The 24,110-nt window shown below is 46.7% G+C and overlaps 1 protein-coding gene across 10 annotated transcripts in view; it reads left to right on the top strand.

Annotated features, from left to right (window-relative positions):
* Window positions 1–24,110, top strand: part of LOC6505807 (5'-AMP-activated protein kinase subunit gamma-1) — a 63,854-nt gene that overhangs the window by 34,380 nt on the left and 5,364 nt on the right. For 5 of the 10 annotated variants that reach the window (XM_014905313.3, XM_014905314.3, XM_014905311.3 and 2 more), the window contains 2 exons: window positions 1,465–1,501; window positions 19,921–20,054. In XM_014905313.3, the coding sequence (XP_014760799.1) occupies window positions 1,465–1,501; window positions 19,921–20,054 (171 nt within the window). Of the gene's footprint in view, window positions 1–1,110; window positions 1,379–1,464; window positions 1,502–7,605; window positions 7,742–17,979; window positions 19,013–19,130; window positions 19,801–19,920; window positions 20,055–22,119; window positions 23,312–24,110 lie in introns of those variants that run through there. The other 5 variants (XM_044714204.1, XM_032449684.2, XM_001964373.4 and 2 more) reach the window with 5 other exon arrangements.

Genomic DNA, 24,110 nt, shown 5'->3' with positions numbered 1-24,110 from the left:
GACTCTTACATTCTGTTTGCGTTTTGTCGTCAGCTCCCCGGAGTCTGTTTCGCCCAGCCCCTGGGCCGTATATTATTGATTTATTAAATTTTCCGCTGTTTCTCCTGCTAATATTGACGATCATGACGATCTTACAATCTAAAAGAAATACGTCGAAGCTGAGTGTATTCCCAAAAGTGTAGTTTTGATGGTCCCATAATTCCGTCAAAAACAAAGTATCGCCGGAAAACAACGTATATGAAAGAGAAGATAATAAAAGAAAACAAAATGGCTGCTTTAATAAGCCATAAGCACACGTCTCAATAAGCGTATGTAGTTAAATAATAATATCTTGATTTTAGAAGAAAATAAATATTTCCTGCTCGGGGAATTGCTTTCCATTCAATAGAACCGCTGTTCTCGCTGTTGTGGGAACCTTTCAATCAAAGTTTTTGTCAATTTCAATTGGGCGACACACGACAGGCAATCAGAACCGCCGTCCAGTAGTCCGCCCGCAAAGCAAAAACAATGTGGCGTGTCACGCCTCCTCCCAGACCCAATGAACTCTTCCAGCGTTCAATCAACTCTAATGCGTCATCTTCGCCAACTTGATGGGCATGTTTGTTCTTATTTCTTAATTAAAAGAGTTCGGGGTCAAGGATTAATTCGCGGGGTGATTGGGCAAGGTAGCGAGACAGCCGAATAAAATTATACTTCTGCTGGATAAATGGCATTATTTCATTTGCGCCTTCCGCGGTCAGAAAATAAACAAACACGAGCCAAGACAGGAAAATCTGAGAAAATTCCTGCCGCTAATTAAAAAATATACATAAAATTACCGTTCTTGGACTTCGCAAGTGGGGGAATTTGCATAATTTACGACTTTGTAAGAGTAATAATAATTGTTGTCTAGGACGCATTAAATAAAGCGGGAAACAAAAGTATTTCTGAAAACGCTGATATTGACCGAGAAAAATCGACTGGTGTAAACCGCCACCTGGCGTTGAGTGGCGGTAGCTGCGGCTGAAAGCAGTTGAGCGCAAGCAGTGAGCTGCTTGCGACTCGCTGAGGTTCTTTCAACGGAAAGTGCACCTGAACCCAAAATATTCAAAATTGTCTTTGGCAGATAAACTTTTATTGCGCAATTAAAACAAAATTAACAAGGTGTAGTGGAACAATATGAATCACCAAAGGTGACACCTATGAAACTGAAATAAATACAAAAAAAAAAGACAAAATGTCGGCGGTGAAGCGGTGGATATATCGCCACACGCACTCCAGCAGCTCGGCCACGCCGCCCGGCCCCCCGCCCGTCTCGCCCACCACAAAGACCCGTCGGGGGCGCAGCCACTCCCTCGATGTGCAGTCCTTGCCAGGAATTCGGGCCATGATGGCCAATGTAAGGACTAATTTGAATAATTAAGTTAGCCTAGGAAACTTTCCTTTTAGCAGGTAATTTAATAAATGTTTTGTTTTTTTTTTCAGCGAGCGGCGGCGCATCAGCAGCAGTTGGCCGTACAAAGTGAGTAGAACCTTCCACAGACTCTTCCGTTAAGACCCCTTTCGAACAGCAAGCCTACCTTACAACTTACAAATAACCAAATAACCGTAAGCCGTAAGCCCATTTAATTAAATGCCCACCGCGAAGCGGCAAAGTCAAATCGACCTTGACTTTGAAGTTGACGCAAAAAAACAATAACAACCACTCGTCGCACACACATCACTCATATGTACATATCTTGAACAAACTGCGAAAACTAAAACAAAGCAAACACCGACAACAGTTCGCGCCAAATACAAATCAGAAGCGCTCGAGTGGAGTTTCAGATACATGGGGGGAGGTCGCTTTACATATGTAAATGCCAAGTGCGGATCGCCTTTTTTTTTTATTATTTATTTGCTGGCCAGCGAAAAGAGATCGGAAACTCGCCGAAATTAAATAAACAAGAGGCAGGGGCTGGGAGTAATAAATTCCAGTGCGTGGGTGTGAGAACATCTGTCACGGTGGAAATTTTTGTTGTTTTCGAATAATAAAGCTAAGGAATATTACGACCTTCTCAATCGAATTAGTCTTAATTAGTGGGCTAATTTATAAGTGTTTTTAAACACTAACTTTAAGATTTATCTAGGTATTTTATTAATTTTAATAAAATTATGTCCAGTCACCTGTTTTGACAGAAAGCAGGCAGTAGCCGATCTTATTAAGCCCCAGTGCCCCACGGGAGCGAATCTTCAGTCACTCTAGCGCAATATTACACGAAAGTCAAGGAAGGGTGGTGCAGTACAGGTGAGCTATCAGCTGTGATCAGTGGGATGACCCACATCCCTGCGCCTCCCAAGTGATATCTGGTGAGCGAAGTGTCCCTAGAGGGCGGCACCTAGATCTTCACGTTCGGAGATTTCATTAGGAGAGCAAGTAGGTGGCCTGGGAGGAGCCGGCTGCGGCTGGAGCAGCTAGTCGAGTCAAAAGCGAGTCCCGGCATCACCTCAACGGCAGCCGTTCTTCCAGAATCCCATGGAAAGTGTCGCACTGTCCTGCAAGTTCAATAAAGTAGTTTTTAAGGAATTTTATTTACCTCTATTTAAAGCTTTCTTTGGGAAAAATCACAGTGTAATTTGTTTAAAAAAGGAATGCAACCGAGCTCGAAGACATGATTTCAGGAATCACTTGTCCCTCTTGGACGTTGATTATTCAATTTATTTCAATTTATATATTATTAAAAAAAAAATGCATACCTCGGCGAAATATCGGGCTTTTAAGGAATCGGGCACAGCTCTTTCCACAACACTTCTAAATTAATTTATTACATTTCTACATGTTGAATTTGTAACATATTCATTTATTAGCTTCCTCAGTATAATGTCAACATGACCTTTTTTTTACAAATTTTTCGAGCAGGTGGCGGAGATCGTATGAGACCGGCAAACCATGGCTTTTGAGAAAATCGATTGAATCGCAATTAGATGCACATTTATATAGGCTATATAGGAAGCCGTCAGCTTTGATTAGGTCAATTGCACTTGTTATGCCATTTTTAATTTCTGCCGATCCTATTCTTTCAATCATAAAAAATTTAATTAAAAATTAAACATGTCTCTACTTTACCAAATGTACTCACTGTTTTCAGATAAAATATCTGCAAGTGACCTCTGAAGTTAGAAGCCCCCACACAAAACACCTTCCACTTTGAATAGTGGGAAGGTGCATTCTAAGGAATATATAAATATTTCTTATATACTTCTTATTTGCTATAATATGAATATCTTTCGTTGAGGTCCTTTAAATGGAACTCGTCAAAAATTAAAAAAAAGGGCTCATCTCTAGAATGAAAATACTTGAGATTGCTCCCCATTATGGAGATTCCTTTTTTGAATGTGGAGCTCCTTTTCTCCACCCACTACTGGAATTCTGCAGAGAAGTCCATAAAGACCATCTAATTATAAATTATAAATTGAATTAACTTGATATACCCTTGCCGTTAAGGTTGTGCCATTTTGGATATAGTCTGCCGATCCTAATTAATTTTGGCAAAACCGGATTATTTTCGGATTTTAAATGAAGAATATATAGTCTCCTTCACATAACTTTCGCCAGATCTAAGCATAATTTTTGGGACAATAAAGAAATTCACAAATTGGCCAATTGGGCCGTTGGGGAGCCGATTCCGAGATATAAAATATAATTTATGAATGTTTTAGAATGTAATATTTTAAATTTTAATATTTTAGAGATACTTATAACTTTTCATTAACTTTTAAAACGGAGTTTTGAGTAGTTAGTAATCGTTACTTCTTTTTCTACTTATCGATTCCTTGAAAATCAGTCAAGTATTAGTGAAGTTTTTATAATAAAGTTTTGAATAAAGAGTAAATCATGAAAAATTCATTCTACTTCTACGTAAGTTTTATTCAAATTTTTGTATGATTTCATAGTAAATTATAATATTCAAATGTGTTAAAGGGTCTTACCTATGTGTGCACATCGGCACAAGTGCCACAGCCAATTATGATGCAACAATAAAATAGTGTTCCCGCTCAAAATCAGCAACCAGGATATGAACAAAAAAACAGTCAAACTTACCTTCCCACCCAAAATCCACCAAAATGTATGGGTGTGGTTCGACCAATGGTTTTACCATTTTTACGGGCAATAATGGGCTAATTTTTGTGTAAAAATGGTACCTCCGACTTTACAACCGCGCCAAAAATTCAAAATCGCATATTTTTTAAAATGGTTTTGTTCATCCACACAAGAAACTAATATTTTAAGTAAATCAATTCAATTTTTTTGTTTCCGATAAGATTGTAAGGCCAGACTTTACGCACCGCAAGATAATAATTTTTTGAAGCGATTCCGGCCGACTGCCCGTCACGGGATAAATAATAATTATTTCTTAAAAATAAAAATTCCTAGATACTTTCCAAATATGGCCATTTATCGTGTAAAAAAATTGACTAAATATATTTACTCAGAAATGAAAAAAAAAATCGCAAAAATCTGTTTTTTTCCAGACTCTGAAACCATCCTGCCCTGCCATCCTCTTAAGACAGCAGCCGTATTGGTTTCAGACTCGTCAATTAATGTAAAAGCTCTCCAATGCAAATCTAGCCGTAACTATGCTAAAGAAAAAGCTTTTACATAACGGCACTCTTATCTCGATATGCAAAATCAAAGATAAGAATCGCGTGATATTTATTCCCTTTAACAAAGTAACCGGCAGATCAACGATATTAGATGATAAGCTTTTAAGCTTTTCTCTGTCTATCTTATGACCGCTCTTCGTAGCATGCCCTCTTGGAAATCCACACACTACAAAACATGGAAGTTTTGCAGTATATGAGGAACACGTCAAAAATTGCAAAGTGCAAACCTCAGTATAGCAAAGTGCTACCCATGTAATTTGTGTCCGTTTATAAGCAGGTGTTTTCTGGCAAGCCACTACAGGACTTGCAAAGGGAGAAATGGCACTGTATTCATTCCAAATGCCAATATTAAGTTATATAGACAATATTGGCTAAAAATGAGCCAGAAGAAGAGAGCAGGTGGAATATACTGCTTACTGTGCCGCCAGGAGGACCGATCCGGAGTACCGAATTCCCGAACGGATTCGGGGTATGGAGGCCCGTGCGACCCGCCGCGAGGATACCGAGGAGCGCCTACGAGAGCAGGTTGAAAATACTACTAACCATGCCACTCGAAGGACCGATCCGGAGTACCGAATTCCCTCAGTCCCAATCCCAGCCCAAATGGGCCGGCAAGTCGCTTTACATATGTAAACGCCAAGTGCGGATCGACGTTTTTATTTATTTGCTGGCCAGCGAAAAGAGATCGGAAACTCGCCGAAATTAAATAAACAAGATGCAGGGGCTGGGAGTAATAAATTCCAGTGCGTGGGTGTGAGAACATCTGTCACGGTGGAAATTTTTGTTGTTTTCGAATAATAAAGCTAAGGAATATTACAACCTTCTCAATCGAATTAGTCTTAATTAGTGGGCTAATTTATAAGTGTTTTTAAACACTAACTTTAAGATTTATCTAGGTATTTTATTTATTTTAATAAAGTTATGTCCAGTCACCTGTTTCGAAAGCTCAATTAAAGTGGAATGGAATTTCCTCGCATTACAATAACAACTGAGCCAAGAATGCGCCATCAGAAATAAGAAAAACATCAATGACAATTGTCGCAAACAGAAAGTCAACAATTGAATTACAGAAACTTTGTTTACTATTTCATGTTTACTATTTTCATGCTGCGGGAGAGTCAAAAATATGTGTTAAGGGTGCGCAAGAGAGGTGGGTAGGCACTAAGAGAAACGGGGCGGCTGCACTGTGGGGCGAAGGGCAAGCCAACTGTTGCTTCTGCCTCGAATACTTACCCTTTGGCTGACCTTGAAAGTTCTAAAGCAGCGTGTACAGGCTGCACTCTGTTGCCACTCCTCTTATGCCTCCTGCAGTTTCAATGTCAGCTGCAAGAAGAAGGCTGAAAACAGGCTCTCTCTCTCGATCGGCTCTCAGCTCTTGGGCGGTGCATTTTTATTTTGTTTTGTGTCTCCGCTGTTATTTATTTACTTTGTTTTTCTGTCTTTTGTTTATCGTTTGTTCGCTCTTACCCCTGTTACTCTGCTTGCGGCCGGCTGTCGGCTGGCGGCGTATCAAGTATCTCAAGTCTCCGGCCATGACGTAATGCAATTGAATCGCACGAGTGCTGCAGGAGCGAGTGAGAGGAGATGCCAGATGCCAGACCGGGGCGTAGAAAGCACATTAAATAGTGTTTTTTGCAACCCACAAACAAATCTCAAGCGGCATTGATTTTGAAGGCAGCCCAGACGCTGTAAATACGTGCATGTTTTTTTTTTTCGCGCGGTTCCCACTGCATACGTACAGCCCACCTCCCGTCCAACCGACCGAGGGACGCTGCCGCATAACGTACGGTGTGGGTGTGTGTTGGTTAGTGCTGTTACCTCATGTACACGGTCAGTGGCGTAGGTCAAAGGGGCTTAAAGCTAAAGTAAAGGAAGGTATCTAATTTTTTAATATACATATGAATTATTTTTCATCTATTGTGGCCCCCTCAGATTACCTCATGTCTAAGGCACTGGGCCTGTGACAGCTTTTTTGTTGTTACTCTCGAGCAGCATAAAAACGCCAGCGCCAACTGCGCAGTCGACGCAGCTAGAACTAGAGCAGACTCGGTGGCTGCAGACGTGACGGAGAGCCACCGACCCACTGAGAAGCAGAACCAACACCCCCGGAGACCGGCCCGGAGAGCGGCCGGAGCAGGGGTGCCGGAGACAGCTATGCTAAGGGCTCGTAGGCCTACGTGCGTTGCGGCACACACAGCAAGAACCAACAAAAAGAACATTAGGTCCAATGAATAGCGCAAAAATAGACGAAAAAAACAAAAAACAACAGCAAAGAGCAGAGCTTAATGCCAATAACAGAAGCGGCACAGTGGGCTCTCCATTTGGTATTGGGCTTTTATCTAAATTATTCATTTTTTATATAAAAATATAAATGGTTAAGAGGCGAGGTATTGCAACACAGTTGAGTCTTGTAAGCCTTGTCTTGAATGTGATTCGAGCTAATGAAGTTGCACTTTAGATCGAAATTCCGCTGTTGGGCAGAGCGAGAGAGCGCCAGTGACGCGGAGAGAGTTCGAGAAGGAAACGAAAAACAGAAAGTGTTTCGAAATTAGATGCGATCGCTGGCGACTGCCACCTCCGGTCAGCTGATGGCCTGCCACGCCCCGCCAAGCCCTGAGCGGGCCCTAATCAGCCACCATTTGGTTATCTATTCACGGCCTTTCCGGCTTGTCTTCGATTCTCCGCGTTTGCTTTGCTCGCTTGATTTTCTGTTGTGCTCACCTTTTTCTCGCGTTACAGATAAGGTGTGTGTGTGTTGGTATCACTCGCCCCGTACATAGGTATCTGTGTGGATACACACGTAAGGCGGAGAGGCCCGCACTCCCGCACACAGCCGCAAACCGCCTTGCCGGCTGGCACACAGATACAAGGCCTTATATAGCGCAGGAACGCTTGTATCTGTATCTGTATCTGTATCTGTATCTGTATCTTCGAGCGAGCTGGCTACGAGCCGCATGGGCGGCCCCCTGTATGTTCATTTCGATTCCAACTGCCGGCAGAGTCGGATGCTCAGCTAACGTCGCAGCCAGCGTCCCACGTGATTCGTTAACAGTGACTTCGATTTGTGAATTAATTAATATACCCGCACTTGACTCGCCCAGAGTGAAGCATCTAAGCGGTTGGCAACGGGGGGAATCAGTAATAATTCTTAAGAAATTGCCCTCTGGTCAGCGCCAGTAATTATAATATTCGAAAACATAATTAGTTTCAAACAAAGAAAATCCAGTTTTTCGACAACACGAATATTTTCAACCGCTCCGCTCGCCTCTATAAATTTGCATGAGCGGGCAGTTTGTGGTCAAAATCAAACACTGAAATCGCCGGAGTGGGCTGGAAACGTCACGGTTCTTTAAAGTCAGCATTCCGAGCGGGGGCAGCTGTGATAAGGATTGTGTAATAATATTCGTAGTGACTGTTTTTAACAGCGGCGTACATCGGATTGCCTTAACGCGAAATAAACCAGTTGATAAGCCGTCTCGCTAATTAACACGATAATCCGCATCCGATAATACAATAAACGTAAACACAACAGAGCCAGAAATCGATCGAAAGAAAGAAAACAAGTTAAGATCCAAACAACAGCCGGGGGATGTGTAATGCCATAAAAATTAAACCGAAAAGATTCGTTTAAAACGCCTGAATCGCGTCAGAAATAGCAGAGACCATGTGACTGAATCTTATAAATAAAATGGACCGAACTCGGAAAGCAGTGGGTGCTGAAAGAGCCACGACTGCCGAACAGTTTGGATGGTCAGGTTTCCGTGAGGTTTCTAATTTTCCTGGAATAAGTGTGTGTGCTCCTCTAGAATTCGGAAAGGTGGCACATTCGTGATAAGCGTTTTCCGTTCCGGCAGCAGTTTCGGCTTCTCCCAGTCTTGATTCTTGCCATCCGACATTTCGGTTCTTCTTTTGTTTTCGCCAAATAATATTTAAATAGTCGAGAAAGAGGGAACAGCGCTGCGATTTGATTTATAACCGAGGGGCGCCAATCGGCTGCTGTTTTCGAGATGCTGCTGGTGTGACGTAAGCGAGAGCCAAATGTCCGGGGGTGATGTTTTGATGAGCCGAGGACCGACCGTCCGACCGACCGTGTGTGACTGTGCTGGGGGGCTGCTTTGCATAATAAACCTCAATCAAAATTGGATAAAGTCAAATGATCTGGAAACGGGCTCTGCAGGTGTCTGCCTGATCTCTGCTCCTTGTTTCTTCCCCTGCGATATAAATAACATCGAAATTCTTTTGATTTGCATTTTATTTTGGGACTTTCGGGTGCAGTGCGAGGTGGCAGTTCGCACTAACCCACATCCGCCAGTCGTAGTTCCGGACGCCCCTGGCGATAACCCCACCAGAGCTCCCACAATCAGTCCCAATAGCGCACCCCCTTCCGCCACGATGAGCGGCGGATCAGCAATTGAAATTCGCTTGGAATAGGTCAGTTTCGGATTCGGTTTCCTTCGCAATCGGTTTATGAAGCCCAGACAAGCTGTTTGCTGCGTTATTAGTTCGCTCGCCGAGTAAACAAATAAGGAGCAGGGCCCCCAAGCCCCACAACTTGGCCCAAAAACCCGCTCACGTCATGGGCCTCCAGAATGCCATCATGTTCTGAATGAATCTGTTTTGCAGCTAATCCGATTCAAATTTATGTGCGGCTCGCAAGTGCTCCAGGAGGGCTCTCAGCTCTGTTTATTTGGGGGCCTCCATAAATGAAATTAAATTTCGGGCCGCCGTCTCGGAACGAGATAAACAACAGCATGTGGGCAGACCCCCCTTTCGCTCTCGTTTGGCCGGCAAGGGGAACACTAGCGGCCGGAGGCGAAGAAATGAAAACACGGCAGAGAAGAAATTGCGCAGCCAAATCGTTCTCGCTGCGCTTTATTTTCGTTTTTTTTCCCTGGAATTCTCGATTTTTGTTTTGGACAACAACCACCGGCGAAAGAAGAGAACCCGGCGCGGCCTTCTCCGAGAGAGTTGGCAGTACTTCTTTAAAGGTTTTTGCGTGCGACGCAAAAGCCACCAAACAAGACACATAGCACTTTCCCCTTTCCCTTTCCCCGCAAACATTGTATCTGTGGGATACAGGGCCAGAGTGTGCGAGAATGTGTGCGAGTTTATGCGAATTATGTTTGGCCGTTGGGGGAGTGCCAACCGCCATGCCATTGCCAGAATACTGATGTAACGCGGACAGTGACTCGTAAAAGTTTTACGATCTTGTAGGCCCACCTTATAAGGCGGAGTTCTGCCACAAGGAGCTCTGATACGGGAATTATGGAGCTGGATAGTCTGCGAAGTGGGCGAGCGAGCGAGCGACCTTCACTTTTCCCATTTATTTTTCGCATTTCGCAATTGCATTTTCACTTGTTCTGACAGACACTCTTCCGAAAACAAATATCTGAATTTTTCGAGGCGTAGAATGCAACAAAGATTGCGATCCGCTGCGGTGTGGATAGATTTTAATAATTTCCACTCGAAACCTGTTAGCCCCAAAACAACGACAGGTTTCCACGAAATCTTACTAGTCTGTTTTCGAAAGTCTGTTTTCTGAGTCTAGTTCACTGAACCCCTGCTGCCAGAAGCTTTTCGCCGTGCGACGGATGCATCCACCCGATGCAAGCTTGTATCTGGCAGATGCAGTCTTTGCACTTCGATCATCAATCATTCCGCAGAGTCGAAAATAGAATTATCCGCCGAGCAAAACGCTTTTGGATTCGTACTTGGAGATCAAATCGGAGGCTTTGAAACGCAATGTATGTAGATGTTTGCGCGGCAGCCTTTTGTTTGTGCCTGTTCCCTGGGAATTGGGTCAAGACGAGGAACTTACTTTAAACGGCAATTAAATTTCTGTATTATTTCGATTTGTTGCTGTAACTGCTGCTGGTGTGGATGCTTTTTAGAGCTGCTCAATTATAGTCTCAACCCGCAACAACATAAATATTTCATATTGCTGCCTCCCCTGTCTGATGATTGTTGTTTCTTATCTGTTGTTTCTGTTGTTGTGAGACTGTTGTTCATGCTGTGTTGCCTTAATTACAACACGTTGCGACTGCTGTTGTTGTAATGCGGCTATTTGTTTGCTCTTGTTGTTGCCGCATAAATTTTGTAGTGCACTTAGCATACAGGGTGTTCTGAACAGCTGGACTTCTCCAAAGCCAGATCTTAAAGCAACACACTTGTAGTGCGGTTCTGCTCCTAAAGTTACAGCTTAGCAACTATGACACAAACCCTGCTATTAACTTTTCCTCTTGATTGTTTAAACCTCTCCTTTCTCCCATTTCCCCATTATTCGGACTAAGCGTTCTTGGTAATTCGAGTCCATTTCTCTCGCTTAATTGCATTCACGCCGAACGGCGAGCTTAATGAGGTCCCCAGGCGGTCTCCTCGAGGTCCGTCCTCGTCTTGGAGCCAGAGCTTGTTAAGACTCGCGGAACGACCTCTCCCGGCTGGATGTCGCGCGTCAGCTCCAGACCACGCACGTAATGTCCACACACATGCACAGCGATTGTCCTTGAACTGCTCTGTGTCACTAAATCCTGTATCATATGGCATCTGCCCAGCTTCAGACGAGGCGAATGGGATACAGTAACAGGGAAACGAGCTGAGTGGGCAGCAGTTCACAGCCTGTCACAGTGAGCCCCGCTAAAAGGGGAAATCTGAGAGATTAGTGGGATCCTAGAGGCGTTGTCTGGCCTCGAAATAAATGAAACACTAGGCAGTGGCCAAGCAGGTTGCTCAACCAGATAGTGCCACGTATTCGAATATATTTGATACTCGAAACAATCGCGCGGCCCTTAAACGTGACTTTCTGGGCTCTGCTCCTCCTCTTTGTGTGGGTTACTAATTTGAAACACAAATATCGAGTGCAGTTCGCAGATTTTAGCACGCAGCCGGTGGAAGTGATTTATATCGCGGTATATATAGACTTGATTACAGATGTGCGGCCGTAGCAGCGTGTGTGCAAATCAAATATGAGAGTTGCTAAAAGTCAAACACACCCACTTTAAAAGCCGCTAATTAGCATGCACGATTGCCTATCATCGATGGCTGCCCCGCCTCGAGGCAGAGGCGTAGTAGAACAGAGTCTGTGCTGATAAGATCGAATGGTGGAGAAGAAAGCAAGTGACCTTGGCAGCTAGTCCAGGGCGAGGTGACAGCTCAAACAGCGCTCGATGGCTATCGAGCTACAAGCAATTGGTCAACAGCGAAGTGCTCAAATTTGCGGCGCACTTGAGTGGGTAAACAAACTGCAATTCGCAGGCCAGCCCCCCGCAGGTATCTTATGCAAACTAAATGTGGAATATAGTTTATATTTGCCCGGGGCACACACTCGTATATCGACTTCATAGCCACTAGCCCACTACCCAATAGCCACCACTATACAGCCACTATACAGAAATCGTACGTTCGCAAGCCCCAAGACTTTGCCTCACTGGCTGATAACAAAACAAGAATAACAATTCAACTGTTTGCTCATCGCTGCCCCGCTAGATATGCACACACTCCGAGAGATATATCTACGAAAGGTGTATATTTATACTCGTACTGTATCCGAGCACACTTTCCTACAGTCAACAAATTAATTCGTTGTAAGATCTGTGGAGAACCTGCCAGCAATTAATAATGTTTTGCTGACTCTCGGTGCTTTAAGTATTTTGTTTTCGAGGGCCGCGAGGATGATTGCCCGCAATTTTGCTAATTGCGGATTTTTTATGTTTTCGCATGCGGAAGTTGTAAAATGGTTCGCTTTCGGGGGCCAGGGTTCAGCGAAAGGCAGTGAGGACTGTAGGGCCATTCCTAGGGGCCTTTGTTTCCTTCTATCCTCGCCTCCACTGCCAGTTGCGTGCCTAGAAGAATGAATTTTCCTGCCGGCAGGCTTTCATTACGCTTGACATTAACATTTTCATTTTTCACTCGTCGTCCCGACAACTGTCTGTAGTCCATTCGACTCGTGTATTGTTCCAGCCATTGTCCTTGAGAGCGGAATGGGGCTGTAATCCTCCCAGTTTAGTTGTGCGACTCTGACTCTTTCTTTTTGCAATCTCCGTGTCGCATCTTGGCCAGAAGCCAAAAGTCAAGTTCAATAACAGCCACACGGCCACGCCTGAAAGCCACAAACTAGGCTCGTAAAATCTAATTAGCACGCCGGACAACCTGCCAAAAATACGATCCAGTCGAGCCTCGTGCCCACTCATTTGCATGATTTTCCAAGTCCCATTTCCATTGACGTCAGCAGGGGGGGCTAATAAATAAAACATTGTGAAGGATTCGGAGGAGCTGGGGGGGAGCTTCTCTTAGAGAATAGATGGGAAAAAATAGCCGAAACCTGGCAGATTCATCAGCTTGCCTAATCATTAGTCTTGGCAGTGGCCGGCTAGTAACAGTCTGAAATTGTGATCCAAGCCGTTGATACAGAGTTCAACTACAAAATATAAAAACCGTCTAAACAAGTAGGAATTATCTAATAAAAGGAATTAGACAAGTAGGAAATAAAAATAAAATCTAATACATGGCTTTTACACAACTGGAACTAGTTTCTTGAGTCCAAGAAAACCTTCCAATTTAAAAGAAAACTCAATCGATTAAAGAGTTCTTTAATTCCATTTCTTCCCCACTCGTCGGTCGATGTTCCTCTGTCGTGACTACCTTTGATAAATAGCCTTCGTGACGTCAGCACAACTATTTGGCTTTTGGGCGCGTGAGCCTCATTCGTTACGGCCCCTTGAAAGCCAAAAACACGGCAGATAGCTGGATATTTGAACGAGAAACTGTTTTGCTCAGAAACCACTCCGCAAACAGCTCCAGCGAGCCGGGCGGCCTTCAAGGCCAGCGCCGGGTTAAAGATCAGCGGGTAATATAGATTCAATTGCGCGGAAAACCCAAGTCGAGCCCCTTTTCCCCTTTGCTCGGTTGTTGAGCCACTTCACCTGCTGTGGTTATGCAAAGAGCTGCCAATGTGAATCAGATGTCGGACTCCATTAGAAGGGTAAACAAGCAGCGGGCTGCGAAGAAAATAGCCTGCACTCATTATTCGAATTCTAAGCATACACTGGGGGAAAAGTGCAGTTCGTTGAGGTGTCTAAGGTAGCCTTGGTTGCCTGTTGTTTTGAAACTATTTTTCTCTGTGAACTTGTTGCTGCGAGGAAATCTCGAGTCGGTTGCCGGCTCATTTCATTTGCAAATTTCGCCGGCTGTGTGCGCTGCAAACAGCAAATACCGGCCACCGGAGAAGCTCCACCTGCTCACCGATCCCCGGGCCGTGAGACCACGTCCATATGTACGTATGTCCGCAGCTGTTATATAAGCCAAACGCGTGAGTCGAGTCAACGTTGAATTGCTTCCAGTGCCACTGAAGCCGACTCATCCCCAGGGGGCGTCAAAGGTCTTCTCCGCCGGGCGCTGTTTATTCTTGCCTTTGTTTTCCCACTAATTCGAAGTGGCTGAAAAGCAGGGACACTTGCGAAATTCAGTTCAAATGACTCACCAGAAGTGGGGTGTTTCTGAAAAACTGAATGTTCAAAGTGTTGGACTTTAGTGCTTTGCTTATTCGATTATCCGATTCGGTTTAGCTTCAAATGCCATCATGTTCGGCATATCTTTGCGTATTTCTTTGAGATATTATTGGAAGAGGAAAGGAAATCTTTTGGTTCGGATTCCCAACCACCTGTCAGTCAGTGCAATGCACACTTTTGCTGCCAAAAACGCACAACCCTGAAGGACTTGTTCTATTCTATTCCGCGCCATGCACCGGATAATCCCCGGCCCACCCCGACCGTCAAGGTTGCATCGGTTCCGCCGCGTTTCCGCTTCTTCTCGCAGACCCAACCGAAAACTAATTAACGGATGGCAACTGCCAGCCAAGTTCTGTTCTACGTGCCGGCGAGGGGGTGTCGGCGACCGCTCTTCCGGTTGCGCTCGGCACCTCCCCGCACTCGTGTAGCTGCGTTTGCATTTGTTTAATTGCACGGCTCTAATGATGCGGAAACGACAACAAACGAAAGCGGTTGCACCGGGGTGGGGGGCGGAGGGCGGAGCACACAATGCCCGCCCACGACAACTGGACGCGACACATGCATCCAATCATTTGGCAAGTGCAAACTGGTGTCGGGCACTCGGCGGTCTCTGATGACAGGTTTGCGGGCTGGTTCTTGGAACGAGGCGAGGACACCTGTAAGGGCCAAGAGTTGGCAGCGCTCTGAGTTCAAAGTTTCCCCCAAGGTCGTGACCCGTGTGCATTCCTATGTAGTCTAGGGGGGTGGTGGGGGAAAACTGAACAGAAAGCTGAGGTCAGCGACTCGCGCGAAGGTCGCAAATCAATTCTATTTTTGTGACAGTGGGCAAAGTCCCGAAAAGGAATCCATTTGGAGTGATAATTGTGTGGCACTTGGGCTGATAGCCGGCCAACTGTCATTTTCCTCAAGCGTTGGCTAACACGAGTCTGTGATTGGACTCCAGCCCCGACTTCTATTCTATTCCGAGCGAAGGCAGTTCTAGTCTATAGCCGGAGATCGAGACCGTTGCCCCGAATACTGTTATATCATGGGGTTCTCGAATTTTGAGCCAGCACTCCCCCTACACCCCGGCCTGGCCGGGAGCAAGTTCAAATATTTGGCCTGAAATCCCCGCCCGCGCCCCCTCCCATGCCGAGCTGATTCATCGGGTTATCTGCTTTCAGCGTAAACAAGCAAACAGAAGTCAGCAAAAATAAAGCGGGCTCTTGGCCAAACCCGAAACCGGAGGAGCCGAAAAAAGAGCGAAAATTAACACAGAAGACCGACTCAAATCGCACACCTTAGCACATCCGTCAGAATGTTGCCCGCATGACCAGTGCATGGGGGGCATGGCAGGGGCATGCCAGGGGCAGGGGGAAGGGGAGCAAGCTTCGATATTTATTTACACATATCCGATATCCAATCACGTTCAAGGTAAATGATGGGCCAACTTCGCACCAGTGCAGCGGCAGCGCAGGCGGCCAAAAGAAGTGTTGTTTCTGTTTACTGGAGCTCTAGCGGCTGTTATTATTAAGCATATTAAGCATACGCCACATGGGCAGCAATTCTGGGCTCTTGTTTACGGCCGCCCGCCCCAGCGCCCGTCAATCAAATCAGTTTCGCGATAGGCCCTCAGCAAACAAACAACAGCGCCATTATCGCCCGAAATTCTACCGCTCCATGGGACTTCCTTATCGCAGCGGCTTGTCTAGTGGGGGTCTGCCGCGCCACTTATCAGCCCGATAATTTGGCATTTAAAAATCGCACTCGCTAATCAATGCTCCTTTGCGTACACACTTGACCTAAATGCGCAATTCGGCCGCAGAGCCGAAGACTTTTGGAACCGCCTGTAGTATACAGACCTCCTCCCTATAGTATCGAATACTCCTATGTGTGTTATATACTTTCACTTTCGTCCCGCGCATGCGCCGGGAGTGGGATTAGAGGAAGGCGCCCCCCACATCGGGGGGGAGACAACCGAAAGGAAGTTGACCCTTGAATTTTTTTCGTTATCGTTGTTTTGGTCGTAACACGTTTTAGCCGTTGCATACTTTGAAGGGTTTTCAAGCCCTGCGGCTATAATGTGCTGCTAATGTGGTTGTTCCCCACTCGAGAGCCGAGTAGAATTTTCATACTCTTTCACATGTCTTGACGCAGGCATTTCTTTGGCTCTTCTGTTGATTTATGTGCGAAATATGTTTGTGCCCTTGAGATGCCCTCCAAACTAATTGGTATGGAAATTCCTCGTCGCTAATGGATTACACATGCTGGAGTGGCAACTGCACTGGAAGCGGTTCAATTTTCATACTTTCACTCCCGCATTGCACACTTCTCTGCGGAGCGTTCAGATTCAAGGACGCTGCTCCGCCACCGCCACCCCCACCCCACTGGGAGCTCTAACAGAGCGCTGTTAAGTAACAGCCCATCTGCCCATCCCACGCTCTCCCTCTCTTGTTTACGCGTAGCTGGCAGCACGTGCACCGCTTGTTCTTTTCGTTCTCATTCTTCGCTCGAATTCTTAGCGAAGCGGTTGTGTGCGTGAACGCGAGTGTGCCAACATACAAACATAAATAAATACATACGTACGTGTAGGTGCGTGGGCGACCGGCTCATCAACATACATACATATAGACTCGAATATATACTGTTTGCATTATTTGTTCACATTTGATTGAGGTGAAACAGGGAGGTGGCGACTGACTTAACCTCAACTGAACCGCTCTTTGTTCTATGCCTGTCTCGCAAATTGCATTAAATTTGATAAATATTGTGAAATATCCCTGAAAGCCACTTAAAAAGTTAATCAATATTCCTGCCATTCCCCCTCGCCCCCTCCCCACCTTCTTTACCAATTTCTGTTTATCAATGCGTCTTCTCTCCTTTTTCTTCTGTTTCTGTTTTGAATCGCTCGCAGTTGTTGTTGCGCTGATAATAAAAATAGAACTTAACTTATTGTTCCGTGCTTTGCTTTGACTTGCTTCATAAATGCTCCATGCTCCATGCTCCGCCCCCAGCCTTTCCCCCGCCTTCTTGCGCCTTGTGTGTTGTTTGTTTTTACACAGCGACCAAGATAAAGGCCGTTTATTTAAATCAAGCATTCAAGTTGGCTTGTGTGCGTGCGATTTATAAAGCTATCAGCGTGCAATCCCCTCGCCGGCGAACAGATGCAAAGAGCAATCTTTATTTATTGCAATATAAATAATTTAATTACCTCCGAGGGTTGACAGCCAGCCAGTGGCGACAGACAGAACCGCAAGCGCGCCAGGCCTAGAAGAGAGAGAGTCGTGAAAAGCCCAGAACAAGAGAGCGAGAAACGGGACCTAATCCAGCCAGGTGACAAATGTGTCAAATTTTGGGTGCTCTCTTCAAGATCTAATCCAAGCAATACTGCAACAATGGAGCAGTACTTTTTGTCATTGAACTTTTGTCACCTGCCGCTAGGCCTGGAAGTGCAGAACACAGAGAGTGGGAAACGGAACTTAAACCATCCAGGTGACAAGTGTGTCAAATTTGGTATGCTCTCTTAAAGATCTAACCCAAGCAGTACTGCAACAATCTTGTCACTGAACTTTTGTCACCTGCCTGGCCTGGAAGTGGCCCTGGTCAAAGTACAAGTTACATGTGGCGCGCAACCACATTTGGTGGCACGTAGTGCAATCGATCAGAACTTATTTAATTATGTGCAAAATTACGCAGCCCCTCCGAAGTCGTATCCCCTCCGAGCAGATAATTTAATGAGCTAGAATGCGAATGGGAGCTATGCGCACATTGACTCTGCCTTTTTGTTGTTTTGTTGTGGGTGGTGGGGCTGAACTTGTTCAAGTGCATGCCTCCTCTGCCTCTGCCTCTGGCTCAGCCAACGCCGGCGTCGCAGCCAAAAAGCCACCGCATCGCAGTCGGTGCGCCAGTCAATACATTCGTAATTCGTAGCTGACGGCTGCAAGTGTGTTTGCCGTCAACTTCTGTTCTCGTTGTGGGTTAGTCCACCAAGAGCCATCATGGGGAGAAAAGTGTTTAAAATGTTAAAAATAAACAACCGCGTCGTGGCAAACAAAAAACAAATAAAACGCAAAAATGTGTGCAGCTTTGACTTAATTTCAGTGCGTTCAACCTAGGCGGGAGCGAGACGCAGCACAGAAAGCTCCGACAAGTGCGCTTTGTAGTGGGAGTGAGAGGAAAGAGGAGCGCGCGATTGAGTGTGATGTGATTTTTATTTACAGTTGAAGGATTATGTGACTTTTACGAAGCGAAAGAGAGACGGCGACACGAGATCGCAGTGTTTTCAACTAAATTGACAAGCGCAGCAGCTGCACAAGCAAAAAAAACAATACAAACAGCAAGAACTACAAGAACACTTGTTCTACACTGCAACGCAAAAGTGTAACAACAGAGAGAAGCATCAAGAAGCGGAGAGGAGACAACAGAGACATTGAAACGGCCCAAAAATGCACGGCATCACGCACCTCTACCGCCAGCACGCCGTGGAGAAGCAGATGAGCGGGGGCGAGAGCTGGTCCCGGAACATCTATCCCGGGTACGGAAGTAGCGCCGAGGCCTCCTCTCAGGGCAGCCGCCTCTACAGCGTGGACTCCTCGAGCAGTTCCAGCTCCAACTCCAACAACTCGGGCGGCGGGGGTGGAGGTGGTGGGGGCGCATCGGACAACCTGGGCGGCGTCACTGGGAGTGCCTATGCCCAGTGGCAGAGCGAGCGCCACTCACAGCCGCAGGCGGTGCCGGACGCCAACAAATCGCTGGCCAACCACCACTACCGGAACTCGCCCACCCACCACTCCCACTCCCATCAGCCACAGAGTCACTTGCAACACCCCACCAGCGGCAGCCTGAAGCGGACACCCTCCTCGAAGCGCAGCTTCCTGGAACGATCTCATAGTCCGGCGATCTATGGCGTGAGTATTCAGGTCCCCCCAGGGATGCAACCCAACGACGGATTAGGTCCTTTGGTTTGCATTCCTACCCAGAAGTACAAAGTTGAGGACAATACTAAACGAAAAACAAATCCTACAGAGCATGCGACGCAGTGGGGCCCCCGACTTCGGCTCCCCACCACCCATGACGGCGCCTGTGGGCGGCGGCGGGTACTTTCCGCACGATCTTGACGACATCTATGAGGCCCAGGCGGATCATCAGTATTTCACGCACACCGGTGCCAGCGGACAACAGCAGCGCAGCTGCGAACGCCCCTCTGCGATCTCCATATTCCACCGCGTGAGTGCCGCCCACACCTCGCTGGATGACTACAGTGTGGGTGGGGACTCCTCGCGCCAGTCGATGAACAGCACCGACAGCGGCACGGGTAGCGGAGCCTTCCACCGCCACCGCTTCGACAACGCGTCCTTCGCCAAGAGTCTCAGCATCGACGAGCAGGAGCATCAGCCCCACTCGCCCCACAAGGAGGGTCATGGAAAGCACGGCAAGCACCACCACCATCACCACCACCATCACCACCACCACCACTCCATTCAGGAGCTGCTCAAGCACTTTGGCAAGAAGATGCACGTGTGGCCGCGGAAACACCACGACGCCCAGAGCGTCTGCACCTCCCCCCAGAACGACCCCCAGGAGAACTTCCGCACTCGCTCCAAGAGCTTGGACGTCAACACGCTCAGTCGCCCGAATCGCATTCTGGACGACTGCGGTGCCACCTACAAGATATACGATCGTATTGTCAAAGAAGGTAAAGGGTTCGCGGGCTATGAGTTACTTCCCTGGTACTTGCTGTTCGAATAGGGCTATGTCTATACCTAATGTTTATATTATCTTGGCGCTTTATTGATGTTTCTTATCCTTTCGACAGGTGCTCATATGCGTCGTGCCTCTGCGGACTTGGAGAAACGACGAGCTTCCCTTGGTGCCGCCGGTCGAGGGCTCAGAGGCGATGGTACTCTGGACCCACACCATGCCGCCATACTGTTCAGAGACTCCAGAGGGGTAAGTGTTTAGAGTTATCCCTAACAGATTCAGTTCAGGTTCTAATCTCTCTTAAAACCACGACCGTAAATATTATGAGATTTATTTTTTAAATCGCAAAAAAATCATTATTTTCTGAGCAAGAAAATATAAAAAGGAATTTATTTGTACCTGTATAAAATATCTTAAATATTTAATAAATAGACCGCAATCTTGCATTTAGTGATATTTCTGAGCGAAAAATGAGCGAAAAAGTAAAAATTAATACATAATCATTTTTTTGTGAGTTTTAAAAAAAAAATCATAAAAATAATCAATATTTACAGTCCCTTCTTAAAATGTGAAATGTATCTTAACCGATTCAAAGCTATTTATAGCTTTACGTGCAGCTTTATGTCCCCCTCTTTCGTTCTTTGACTTCAACTGTTTGTTTTGCTCACCTCGTCCTGATTGTTTAACCTTGACATTTCTGCTTCCCAAAGCCCACCTTTAAAACTGAATGACACACATACACATACATAGATGCATGTGAGCTTTGTCGTCTGGCTTATGTAAATATTTGCAGCTGACTGCTCATGCACCTGTTGCGCAGAAAGTGAAAATTGTATCCCTTCATTAAAACACTATCCTTCTGTTTCCCCAATGCGGCATTAAATTCGGAACATTTTATTTTTCATTGCATACTTTAGGGTTTAATGCTTCCGTGAATGTAATGTAGAATTCAATCGTTTATCTACACGCTACTTGTACCGTGTATTACGTATTTGAAATGAATCTGAAAGCATTACGTAATGGCAGACCCCCTCCGTAATCGTAGATTGTGATGATAAGAATTTCAATTCACACGACATTCGACCGATTTATGTGAAATATCTGCTAATCGGTGAGTCGGAGGCAGGAGATAATAATTTCCAAATCTGCTGAGTGGCCATTGGCCCGGCATAATGACCTTTCACAACTGGCAGGGATCAGGTTTGTCACCCGCACCCACTTCCAACATGTAAGCGCCAAGGTCGCACAATGGCCATAACTATGTGTTTACTGTTATTATATTGTTTTTTTCGCACTGACTACCGTGGTCACCCAATGGAAACTGGTTTCTATCGACTGATAGAATCACATGCCAGGAATTGTGTCTTAGATCGCATGTGCCCCGGGACTTTAGAAAGAGCCCCTGACGTCAGCGACTGGGGCTTTCACCCACAAATTCTTTTCTACTGCCTGCTTTATGCCCGCTTATGATTAATAATTAGCCAGTACTCTTTAAATATCTCACGTCTGGAGAATTCCACTCTCCCTTCTCTTAAGGCACGGCCCCTGCTTGCAGTAGAGTTTGTTTTAGATATCGGGCGAAGAAAACAAATGTATGTATGAGCTCTTTGGTTTGGTGCGTAGTTTCTCGTTGAGTGAAATTGCACCGAGTCGAGTGCGGATGGCGGGCGCTTCTTCTTCCGCTGCAGTGGCCTTCTTGAGCTTTTGGCTCGCGCTCACGAGCGTGTGGGGGAGCTCTTTATCTCGGTCTCCCCATCTCCTTACACACATGCCTCCCCCCGCCCTGTGGCTCTCTGCCCCTACACCGTTCAGCGGGTTAAGCGATTTAACGATCTCGAGTCGAAAAAGAAATAAACGGGTACCCTCTACTATCTTAGTGGAGTGGCTATGTTTTCCGCTCAGTTGGCTCTTTTTCCTGTAAAGTCGCGACGAGAGGGCACTCCGAACGATAATGCAATGCAAACAAGGCGTAATAATAAACTGGTGGACAAATAAAAATGTATTTTCGTCCAAGCTAACCCAGATCTTGTAATGCACTGAAAAAAATTAATTAATTGATTCTTGAGGCTAATAGGATGTCTTTGTTCTGAAATTTTCAGTTAGTGAGCTAAAAAGAATGGCTTATTTTTCAAGTGTAGGGTAGTGCAGAGTGTGGGGGCTTCGTTACACCGCCAGAGTTTGGTGTTTGCTCAAGCTCTGGCACTCTCTCGCGGAAATCGGCGCTCTCCTAGGCCAGCTCTCGCGGCCCACTCTGCGGCTCCTCCGCTCTTCGTTGGTGGAACGATCATGTGTGGGGTTTCGCTGGCACTCGCGAACCCCACCAGTGCTCGGTGGGTAGATTTTGATTTGAAACCTCTCCGCGTTCGGACGTGCCCGGAAAAGTGAAAGAACGGAAACGGAGCGGAACGTGTGTAACACAGCCAGCCACTCAGCCGAACGTAATCTGGGAGCCATTCGGAGTCGTTTCGTCACTTAGTGCTTCTTGAAAAGTCCGTCTGCGAGTGGGCCTAAGGCTGAGTGCGCTTCTTCTTTGCCTTTCTGCGCGGTGTGAGAGTGTGCATCTGTGTCAGTGCCAGTGCGTGTCCATGTACCGACGTCGCTATTCCGCCTTCGAGCCGAGCACTCCCCGCGTGGGCGTGCTACCCTCCCCCCTCGCCCATCCGCCTGCATCCGCACGAGCATCGGGCGAGAAAACAGCCCCCAAATTGGGAGTGCGCTTTGACCCAAATCTGCCCGATAATGACAGCAACAACAATCTGCCGAGCGAGAATGCAAATTCGAAAAGCGGCCGCAAGGCGCGCTCTCTGAGCAACTCGCCGCTGTACGAGCGCAAGAAGCGGTACGGTCACCTGCCGGCGCTGATGTCGGTTAACGGGCCGACGGCCAGCGCCAACTACCAGCTCTTGAACAGCGCCAATCTTCGCGATCTCGTCGACGGCCAACGCCAGTCCCAGCACGTAAGCAGGCGCGATGACAGCAGCATCCAAGCCACCAGCAATGGCACTATAACCAACCCCAGCACCAGCAGCAGCAGCAGCAGCAGCAAAAACAAAGCGAAAGATGGCAAAAAGCTGAAGGCGACTTTAACGGCAGCCATGTCGTCATCGCTGCTGCGACGGAAAGCGCACAGCAACCACAGTCAGCAGCAGCAGCAACTGCAACAACAGCAACTTTTGCTGCAAAAGCAACAGCAGCAGCAACAGCAATACCAGCAGCCTCAGCAGTCGAGGAGCAGCAGCCACACAATACAAAATGCTCCAAAGGCCCGCCACTCGCTGGGTCATTCACCCACAGCAGCGGCTGCCTCTGCCGCAGCTGCGGCTGCAGTGCAGCAGACTCTCGTCTACGAGAGGCGGCGGGTGAGCAGCGCCCACTCCTCGCCCCGCACCCACTCGCCGGTGCACCAGTGCCTGCTGATGCGACGCCGCAGCGACTACAGCGTCGAGCAGATCGAGCAGTGGAAGCGCCAGCAGCAGCTGCTGCCCCGCTCCGGCCGCAAGATCAGCGTAAGTGGCCCCCCACCTGGGAAATGGACCCGCGAGGGAAACAAAAGAAAAACCAGTGTGTGTAATTGGCAAAGCTCCGAGAAGCTTTTCTTTGGCGCTGGCTGAAAATACACTGCGAGAACGGGCCTCGCATATCCACTGCCCGCGGACGTCCACCGAGGAGGAGTTGAATTGCCGCCGATCGAAATGATTTATTGTTTTTCCTCCACTTGTAAACAGTTCGATGTTCAGACAAAAACAAACAGAAATCCGTCACCCTTCGAAATTACTCGGATTACTCACCTTCTTCGGAATAGATATTCGGTTTCGAGAGATCCCAACAGACTCTGCGCTGTTCTTGGCCGCATTCTTGGGAGCAGATCGCGAGAGCAGTATTAAGCGCTAATAAAGCGTTTAGCTCGTTCGTTGGGAGAGAGTAATTTTCCAATTGCCGTGTCCGATATGGGGCACTTGCTCCACACTCCCCCGGCGACCGCCTGCCCCTCGCAATCGCCGATGCGCCTCAATTCCACAATTGCACATTTCAATGTTAATTCAAAGCTACTCGAGCAAATGGAATCACCTTGTCACCCCCGACAGGCTGCCTCCCCATAAATATTTCATTGGAGTTCGAGTTGTTTTTGCTTTTGTGGCTTTTATCTGCGATTTCGCCCGTTGATCAGCAGATAACACGTATGAGAACTGTATCAGCGCCATTCCAGCTATATTCCACAGCGAAGTGTTCCCTAATTGTTTACTTTTGTTATTGTACTGCTGGCATTGTGGGTCCGTTCCCTTCAATAAAGAAGGAAAAACACCC

This window comes from Drosophila ananassae, chromosome 2L, assembly GCF_017639315.1.
Source record: "Drosophila ananassae strain 14024-0371.13 chromosome 2L, ASM1763931v2, whole genome shotgun sequence".
In the NCBI taxonomy this organism is placed as follows: domain Eukaryota; kingdom Metazoa; phylum Arthropoda; class Insecta; order Diptera; family Drosophilidae; genus Drosophila; species Drosophila ananassae.
The sequence above is the reverse complement of the archived record's forward strand: the minus strand, read 5'-3'. Positions and strand labels throughout refer to the sequence as shown.